General features: G+C 44.8%; 1 protein-coding gene across 1 annotated transcript in view; it reads right to left on the minus strand.

The window, feature by feature from the left end:
• gpd2 (glycerol-3-phosphate dehydrogenase 2 (mitochondrial)) overlaps positions 1-10000 on the minus strand; it is a gene marked incomplete at its 5' end in the record, with an annotated part of 30959 nt that overhangs the window by 5925 nt on the left and 15034 nt on the right. The window contains 5 exons of the mRNA XM_080851219.1: positions 1094-1252; positions 1929-2060; positions 5008-5183; positions 5502-5636; positions 9515-9708. Of these exons, the coding sequence (XP_080707345.1) occupies positions 1094-1252; positions 1929-2060; positions 5008-5183; positions 5502-5636; positions 9515-9708 (796 nt within the window). The remainder of the gene's footprint in view (positions 1-1093; positions 1253-1928; positions 2061-5007; positions 5184-5501; positions 5637-9514; positions 9709-10000) is intronic.

The following is a 10000-nucleotide window of genomic DNA, read 5'->3' on the forward strand; positions in this document are numbered from 1 at the left end:
CAGAAACGCATGGACCGATTTCCATCAAACTTTGTGGGGAGATTGGGTAATATAATGGCAATCATTGATTAGATTTTCAGATGTCAAGGTCAAAGGTCAAGGTCACAAGGCGGAGGTTTGCATTCTCTGAATGCTCCCATTCTTGTTCCCTTTGATTTTTACACCACAGATGCTGTTACCTGAATTTACCACTCGTCTGAACCTCTATCACTATTACATTTGATATAGACCCATACAGGACTCACACGTTGCCTCCCTGACATAACTGACTTCTCTACTTGATAGTGTGACACCTGCCACCTTGAATATAGATAATTCATAGATTTGAAGTTGCTGAAGCAGGATAGATTGCCCAATTTATATTACCTCCTCAGGATCAAGACTGGGTACCTTCAAGTTTTTAAGAAAATGTTGTCAAAGAAAATGTTGTCAAAATTAGGGTTGGACTTGAACAATTGTGAATAAAGAGATTGGAAAGTGACTCTGCTATCCTTAGGGTCGTTTGAAGCACCACTAGCTGTTAGCTGTCAATTGCAGCCCAGGAGTCACTTTGTTTTAGTTTCAGAGCGAGAGGTTTACTTGGTTTACAACCATTAAAGTAGTAGTTCTGCCTCGCTTTGCGCATTATACATTCGCCTCTAATTACCATAATATATAGCACTTTGCATTTTAACTGTGCCTTTAATTACCATAATACATAGCACCTTGTCAGTTTGTCATGGTGTAGCAGTCAAATAAGTATATGTTTAGAGCAGCACACTGTTAAGACAGAGGGAGGGGGAAGAACCCAGAAGGTTTGACTAGTGCTTAACTTGCACTTACATTCCTGCACTTTTTCTCTTTTCTATGTCGTTTTTCTAGATCTTATGTGCTCTTAGCTTGACTGTTCTCTCCCCTGTAAGTCGCTTTGGAAAAAAGCGTCTGCTAAATGACTTAATGTAAATGTAATTGTAATTGTAATTGTAAATGTAAATGTAAATGACTAAATGTAATTGTAAATGTAAATGTAAATGTAAATGTAAATGTAAATGTAAATGTAAATGTAAATGTAAATGACTAAATTACTAAATTACTAAATGTAAATGTTGGTTACCTGACTCTTCTGCTCGCTCCAGCCCAGTTCCTTGGCCATGATCTCCACGATGCGGGGCAGCGCCTCGTCCGCCGCCTGCACGTTCAGGAAGCCCAGCCTCGTGCGCCGGGCGATCACGTCAATGGCCGTGCACGCGTACTCCTTTATGGCGTACAGAACCTGTGGCCCGGTATGAGACGGACCAGATGGTCGATTAAGAGGGTTTAGGAGAAGGTGTTTGCATCACACACACACTTATGTGGCCACAGAATAAACACTCTGAAATGTTCTCCTCCAAGTCACTACCTGTGCTTAGCTGATGATAGCATAGCTCAACTTCAAGCCCTGAAAGATCTCTTCTAGATGTCTCTCGGACATAGTGTCTCAATTAACACAATATATTCCAGTCACACACTGGCTGACAGCTCATCAGTTCTATATCTAGAGTACAATTTCAGTCTACCTGAATGCAAAGACAATTAACAAAGCTATGATAATAATAATACACTTTATTTGTTTAGCACCTTTCATACAAAACAATGCGAGCTGCATCGTTTTGTATGAAAGGTGCTATACAAATAAAGTTTATTATTATTATTATTATTATTATTATTATTATTATTATCATTATCATTATTATTATTATTATTATTATTATAGCTTTGTGAATTGTCTTTGCATTAAGGTAGACTGAAATTTTAAGTGCTTAACAGCAAAGAAATGACGTGGAGAGAAATGACATGCACAGTGATCCATATTAAAAAAAGACATAGAATAAACATAAAACATGAAACATCAACATACAATCTGGTATATAAACATAATTTAACTTATAAACGTTTAGGCAGGAACTAACCTCACTCTCGATGTAGGGGAACTCCGAGACAAGGCGCTTCCCAACGATGGGCCACCTCTTCCCTGTCACCTGCGCCATCTTGGCCACGTCGTAGGACTTCCCTCCATAGGTGGCAGCCAGGTGCTGAGCCACCTGTGAGATGAGAACGGCCACTACTGATTACGTCAGAGAACAATGCTGATGGGGGTCACTGTGGCGTAACCAGTAGCTCCGACTACATTCGGGCTTGATGCCCATGGAGGACACAGGTTCGATTCCACCCTGATGTCATTTCTCCTGTCCACTCCCCACCTCTTCTCCCTCTCATTTCCTGTCCCACTCTTCACTGAAAACTATCGAGCCCAAAAATAAATCTTTAAAAAAAAAAGAACACTGCTGGTGCACAGTGGGTATCGGTCAGCAACTGGGAGAAGTCAGAGAAACCAAAGTCTCACTGACGTAGTTATATTGTCTGGCTATCACAACCTGGTGTATGAGGAGAACGATATCTTTTATATTACAGTTACTGCTTTTATTACTATTTAAAAATAGATGTGCTGCAAACAAAGCCTTTCCTGCTAAGACACCATTCACCATTGCTGTTTTGTGTCCCAAATCATTCCGTTCGGCTTTTTGATGGGTTCAGTCCAAGCCCGGTCGACTGATATTGCCCAACCACTCAAAATACTACAAAAAACTTCAAACCATGCTAATTGCTATGATCCTGGGCCAAAAAGATAACAAAATTATGAAAAGCTGCAAAATGAAATACTAGAAATAAATAGCATAATAATATGCAAATAATGCATTTCTTGCCATCTTTCAGCACTCAGTTTAGCATTTATCAACATTTGATCCCAAACAACACGGGTAACCTATAGACCACTCACAATATAGCGTCTAAATGTGCCTGATGCCTCCAGTGTCTGTCTGACTGTCTGCCGACTGCCGTCCATTTAGTTTGGCAAATGCCACGTGTTCCTGAGCAGTCACTCCCCCTGCCCAGAGGAAGCAGGCAGGTGTGTGTGTGTGTGTGTGTGTGTCTGTGTGTGTGTGTGTGTGTGTGTGTGTGTGGGGGTGTGTGTGTGTGTGTGTGTGTGTGTGTGAGTGTGTGTGTGTGTGTGTGTGTGTGTGTGTGTGTGTGTGTGTGTGTGTGTGTGTGTGTGTGTGTGTGTATGTGTATGTGTGTGTGTGTGTGTGTGAATGTGTGTGTGTGTGTGTGTGTGTGAGTGCAGGTAGGGGGATCACCTGATGACACCTCATTAGGAGCCTGCACAAAACAAACAGCTCTGCCCCTCTCACTTCCTCTCTCTATCCCTTTGCTCTTCTTTCTCTTTCTTCCTCTCTCTCTCTCTCTCTCTCTCTATACCTCTCTCTCTCTCTCTCTTTCTTCCTCTCTCTCTATCTCTACACCTCTCTGTTCCCTTCTCTGTGCCTTCTTTTCTATCGCTATCTCTTTCCCTTTCTTGCACTATTGCTTTCTCTTCCCCTTTCCTCTATCTCTCATTCTCTCCAGATCTCTTTCATCCTTTCTCTCTCTCTTCCTCTCTCTCTCTCTCTTCCTCTCTCTCTCTCTCTCTCTCCAACCCTTTCTTCTCCTCTCTCCCTTTCACTCCGGTTTTTTGCGCCCCCTTTCTTTTTATGTCTCTCGCCAAAAAGGTCAAGTGCTGTCAGAAATATCTGCATGCTGACCTTTTTAAATATGCTGGCAAACAGCGACGGCGTGGCGGGGAACGTCCACGCCCAGCATCCCCCCGTTCCAACCTCACCTCACCCCGGCCCACCCCGCCCCCCCACGCTCTAACGAGGGCTCGCCACTCTGCCTCACCTCCGGCCACGAGGGGATGCTGCCTGTCCGCCCCAGGCCGGGGCCGTTCAATAGCGGTCCTGATGCTGAGTGACTGGGGTGAGGGGAGTGTGTGTGGGGGCGTTGTGTGGTTGTGTGTTGTCTTTGGTTGTGCCATGGACTGACTGTCTCTAGAAGATCCCTGACGTCTGTGTTTGGCATGGAGGAGTGAGCTGTATTACTGTGCACCATGCTGACTGTGTCACGGTGTGTGTGTGTGTGTGTGTGTGTGTGTGTGTGTGTGTGTGTGTGTGTGTGTGTGTGTGTGTTTGGCAGGGAGGAGTGATCTATATTACTGTGCACCAGGCTGACTGTGTAACGGTGTGTGATTCAACCTCTAGCTGATTGTTAGGTGCTCAGTCAAGTATGTCATATATTCTTTAAAGGAAGCAATTCAACTGTATTTATTTAGCTATTACAGATAGCTGTTTACATCAATATGTTATAAACCATTCTAAAAACCAAACAAGTATTGTATACCTGCGCCATGCCAGTATCATCAACAGGCAGCTTTCCTGAGGGTTGAGTAATTTCTTGAGTAAGTTCAGTTACAAAAAAATTGATCTTTCTCTTTTGGCTAAATATGGTGTCAGAAGTGGGACTATGCCCCGGGTCCTCTGAGGTACGGCAGAGGCGTACCACCATATAAGGGACCCCCAGGATAGGTGACCTCCTGTGTAAGGGATGGGTGAAGTGCTGTGTATGGGGCACGTTATGATGAGTGAAGGTGGGATGAGTGTGAGGGATACCCCAGGGGTACATAAGATGCAAGGATGCGTTTCCCATAGAGAGGCCATCACTGTGGTTGAAAAAGGAGCTTTCACAGCCATACAACAGAGTTAGGCTGTTTGGTGATGCAGCCTCCAAGGATTCAAGACCCCCTACCCAACCAGAACGTCATAACTAGTACATCCATACGTGGATGCAGCCTCCAAGGATTCAAGACACCCCCCCCCCCCCCTACCAACCCCAACCCCCCCCCATTAGTATTTCCATAACTACAGAGCAGGAGGAGAGGGAACGGAGCCTTCAGCTTTCCTAAAGATGAAATTACCAAAATGTCGTTTCGCAGAATATCAAAGGCTTGCGGATGTCACGAAGCTACCAGGAATATTTAAAAATAGAAATCATAACAGAGATTAAATTTACTGACAACAGGAAGCAAACAAAAAAAATAACAAAACAATTCTAACAATAACCTTCCAGAAGCCCCTCTACATCTGAACTCCTCCATCCTGTTGCCAAGGCACCCACCTCGTTCTCCAGCCCGTAGTCCTGCACCAGGCGGATGTAGAGGGTGGGGGTCCAGTCCTTGCCCCCCTCCAGGACCAGTCCCATGGTTCTGCTGGGACCGGCGGTTAAGCTGTGGGCCTTCACTGCGGCGTCCAGCGTCTCCTCGGCCATTGAGCGGTATGTAGTCCACTTACCACCTGGAGAGGTGACCACAACTACACTGAGACACTGAGACAGTCATCGCTGCCGAGCCATTTAAAGAGACAGGGCCCCTGATATTGGTTCTGATGTGGTTTCAGTATCATATCAAATATACACATTTTAATGAACAAAAAACACTCTATCTGTAAATTGTCATATCTGGAAGGTGTTACGCTTTAATTGTGTAAAGTTAGTCTCTCTCTCTCGATCAACATTAAAGCTTGACCAGTGATTTTATACACGTTCAATTCTATTCATGCATGTGATGTTTTATGACCATATTTGAAAACAGCTGAATTAATGAGGAAACTAACCAGCGATGGTGACCAGTCCACTACCACTGATGTTGACAATGTGGTTGCGGCAGATCGACTGGGTATTCTTGGAGTTGGGGTCGGTGACCAGCGGTCTGATACCACTCCAGGCTGCTAAGACATCCCCCCTCCTCACTGATGACCAGAGAAAGACAGACAGACAAACACAGACGCACGCACACACACACACACACACACACACACACACACACACACACACACACACACACACACACACCATGAGCGACCAATGCCTCATGCTCACAGAACAACAGACAATGGCAGGTCACACATTCACTTCAAGAACTCTTGAGTGTTTCCAACAATGAATAAAGGTCGCACAGAATAAGACTCACAATCTCATAAAGGAACATTTTAACCACATTTCCCACCACGCATTAGTCCTCTGTTGTGTTCACGTGTAACTAGAGAGCACCCACTGTGATGAGAAAACAACTCCTCTGCTTCCGCACAGAGCTGTTGTTGATAACAGACATGTAGAACTGGTTTAAGCCAATTTAAAAATACACTGTATTCTTTATTTGCTATCTTTTAACATGGAATAATGGGGTGTGATATGTCTGAACACAATACTTCAAATCCAAACTGGGAATTTACCTCAAATGAAGTTACATTGTTACACTGAACAAGGACTGACTGGGGCTGCTTTGTGAGGCTGAGAACGAGACTCTGGCTACCAGATCACTTGTTCTACTAGATCACTTGTTCTACTAGATCACATGTTCTACCAGATCACTCCGGCTACCAGATCACTTGTTCTACCAGATCACTTGTTCTACTAGATCACTTGTTTCTACCAGATCACTTGTTCTACTAGATCACTTGCTCTACCAGATCACTTGTTCTACCAGATCACTTGTTCTACCAGATCACTTGTTAAAACCAGATCACTTGTTCTACCAGATCACTCCGGCTACCAGATCACTCCGGCTACCAGATCACTTGTTCTACCAGATCACTTGTTCTACTAGATCACTTGTTCTACCAGATCTCTTGTTCTACTAGATCACTTGTTCTACCAGATCACTCCGGCTACCAGATCCCTTGTTCTACCAGATTGTGGTTGAACTAATTCCAGCTTTAGTATCATAAAAAAATCTGCACAAATCAACACTTGTCTAGATTAATCTGCGACACACACTGTTCCAACAAATCTCAATCTGTGTGTTTTTTTTAAACCATACAAGGTGTAATTTGACACAGGTGTCTTTTGTCACTGTGGGGGAACTGGATCTCCCATTCACTGTGTTTCAATACTATACAGCACTGTCTGTACTGCCTCTCTAAAGATACATCAAAGAATCGGGGAAAAACTATTTGGCGCCAACCATGCATCAGAACTCTGGTCTCTCAATCCCAATCAAAGTCTTCATGCACATGACTTCAGTGGTGGAGCTCAGCTCTCAGCTCCTGGGGACTACCCTGACATTAATTATTCACGGCGAATTGCTAATCGATCTCAGAAATGAAATAAAAAGAAAATAACAATCCCCTGTAACACACAGGTTGATATTTCTGAGAGGGGGCGGGGGCGGACACAGGCGTCTCATTACCAAAGGGCATTCCTGAAACATTTATGACAAGCTGGCGGCTTTGGGGGGGGGAACAGGAGTCTAGTACTCACTGGAATAGGCCACGGCGGAGACAACGACGACTACAACTTTACCGAACTGAATGACAATCATCTTCCACTGACTTCAAGGCTGGCTCTAGACACACACAACACAGAGCTGTAGCAGCTTCAGCAGGCAAGTGAGCAGCCATGAACTGAGATGAACAGGTTGTGACAGTTCCTTTCTGCCCTCTTGCATTTCTACTGTCCTTCTTGCCCCTTTGTAGTGTCTGTTCAGCCTACTGCAGGCTGAATGACACACTGCTCCCCGACTCCTTGCCTTATGACAAATATACACTTTAACACACTTTAACACACACACACGGGCACACACACACAACACACTCAAACAAGCAAGGACACATATACACACACACCCTCATACACAATAGTGATTGACACAGACTTAAAACCCCACACATACACACAACCACGGTCACACTTACACACACCATTACACACACACACACACACACACACAAACACACACGCACACACACACACAGTCAAGTGACATATCGCCGTGATCCAGTGCCCTGTACACTCTATCCATCAGTGGAGACTCCTCCAGTGATCCCCTTGACCTCCACCTCCAGAGGCAAGGTCTTCCCGTCATCTTTCCATCCTTCCATCTTTCTTCACTTCCTCCCTCCTCCAATTCCTTCACACTTCCATTCCACCACTGGGGGTCCCCCCACAGGGAATCCCCCTCCTCGGACCCAAACGGTGACCCCATTCCCCCTCGATCTGTCACCACAGCGATAGCCGTCAGACTCCCCCCCCCCAGACGCTGTGAATTCTGCGTATGGTTGGTTTCGCACAACCTCAGCCTGCCGTCTGCCTACGCTCACACGTAGCACTACATCTAGCGCGGCGCTAACTGAGGGGCCGGATGACTCATCTCACTGTGTCAGTTGAGGAGGTGAGAACCACAAACCCTTTAAGTTGCTGAGGATCAAAGCACAGAACAAGCAGAGGCTTGAGAGGAGTGGGTGGTTTGCTTTCCATTCACCAAAACAAAACAAAGCAAGGCAAGGCATCCCACTTGTACTTTACATTGACTTAACAATCAAGTTAATATAAAAGTATTACGGTGCTCTAGAGGGGAAAAAATCAATACATCCCTGCTTGGATTCAGCCTACACACATATATTCTCCCATCTACCCACACCTACACACACACACACACACACACACGCACCCCCCCTCTCTACACACACACACACACACAGACACACACACACACACACACACACACCCTCTCCACACACACACACACACACACACACACACACACACACACACACACACACACACACACACACACACACACACACACACACACACACACACACACACACACACACACACACACACACACACACACACATAGAGCACTTTGCTCAGAGACTCTAATGCGTCATCTTAGCTTATCGAGTGTCTCCCTACTCCCTGGCAGTCTGTCTGCCTACTGGCACCTGTGAGTCCACATGGGGAGAGTCAGACCCAGGAAGAGTCCAACAAACACTCCCCATACACCACAATATAAGATTATTGATACATACTTCCATTAAGGACTATAAGATTTAATCAATCTTTATGGGCCTGAGAGCCAGGCAGGGCATATCAATTATATATAATGGAGACACCGAACTGAAGGCAATAAAAAAGTTAGTAAGAGTGAGGGCCGCAACAAAAATAGGAATCTACTTGACCTGATGGTATCTCTTGAGTGTGAATCATAGAGTGATACTGTGTAGCAGCAGTAGTGGTAATAGACTGGAGTTCATTGATGGACGTAAGCAGGTGGTTGAGCAGCAACAAAGGGAGAAAAAGAACAAATGGTACCACCCAAATAGAACCTTCTTTGGAGTACTACGTATGGTTCCCTACAAACAGAACCTTCTTTGGAGTAGTAACTATGGTTCCCTACAAACAGAACCTTCGTTGGAGTAGTAACTATGGTTCCCTAAAAACAGAACCTCCTTTGGAGTACTAACGATGGTTCCCTACAAACAGAACCTCAGAACAAATAAATGTGTGGTTAAGTCCATACGTATTTCTGGCTTCCTGGATATAGATTTAATGGAATAAAACAATGACAAGCTCTAATGCCAACTTTCAAGTTGATGGTTTTCAGCCATGTACAGCCTTAATATGTATATGTATATGTATATGCATAAAACAAGCATGTCCCTGTCCATACTTATGGACTTCCCTGCAGATGTTTAAACTATGTGTACATATCCATTTGATGCATTTAGTATTGGCCATCTAAGTCTCACAAGCCTTTCCACATAAGGCACAGTAGATAAGCGTCACCTTTTCTATGTTCTTTGGTGCCAATGGAAACATTAAACAGTATAGGAACACTACATACCTTCCACGTCGGCACTAAGGTAGTTGCGAACCTCGTTCAGGATGAAGTTGATGTCCTCCTCCCTGGGAATAGGGTGGGCGGTGACGTCAGTGGGAGTGTCGGTGGTCCCAGCGATGGTCATCTTCTCCCATGGCAGGAAGAAGATGACCCGCCCATCGCTGGTGGCTGGGTCCAGGAGCCCCATGTTGTCTGGACTGTGGCACAGTAAAGTCAGAATTCACAAAACATTAAAACAGTCTATCCGTTTAAAAAAAAAAAAAAAAGTATTTCCTTAACCTTTCAGAACGTTTTGTCACACCGGTGTGACAGCAGCCAACTTTCCGCAAAAGCGTATTGTCACACCGGTGTGACTTAGAATCTGGCGACACGAGCGTTCCAATAGCAGCGTAACAATTAGCCTGTGTGTGGGTTACTACTAACTTCGCTAACGTGAGCTAACATTGTACATTCAGCCACCTTCATCCATTATGCCTCTTAAAATCGTCT

The sequence above is a fragment of the Sprattus sprattus genome (genome assembly GCF_963457725.1).
Source record: "Sprattus sprattus genome assembly, chromosome: 14".
Taxonomy (NCBI): Eukaryota; Metazoa; Chordata; class Actinopteri; order Clupeiformes; family Clupeidae; genus Sprattus; species Sprattus sprattus.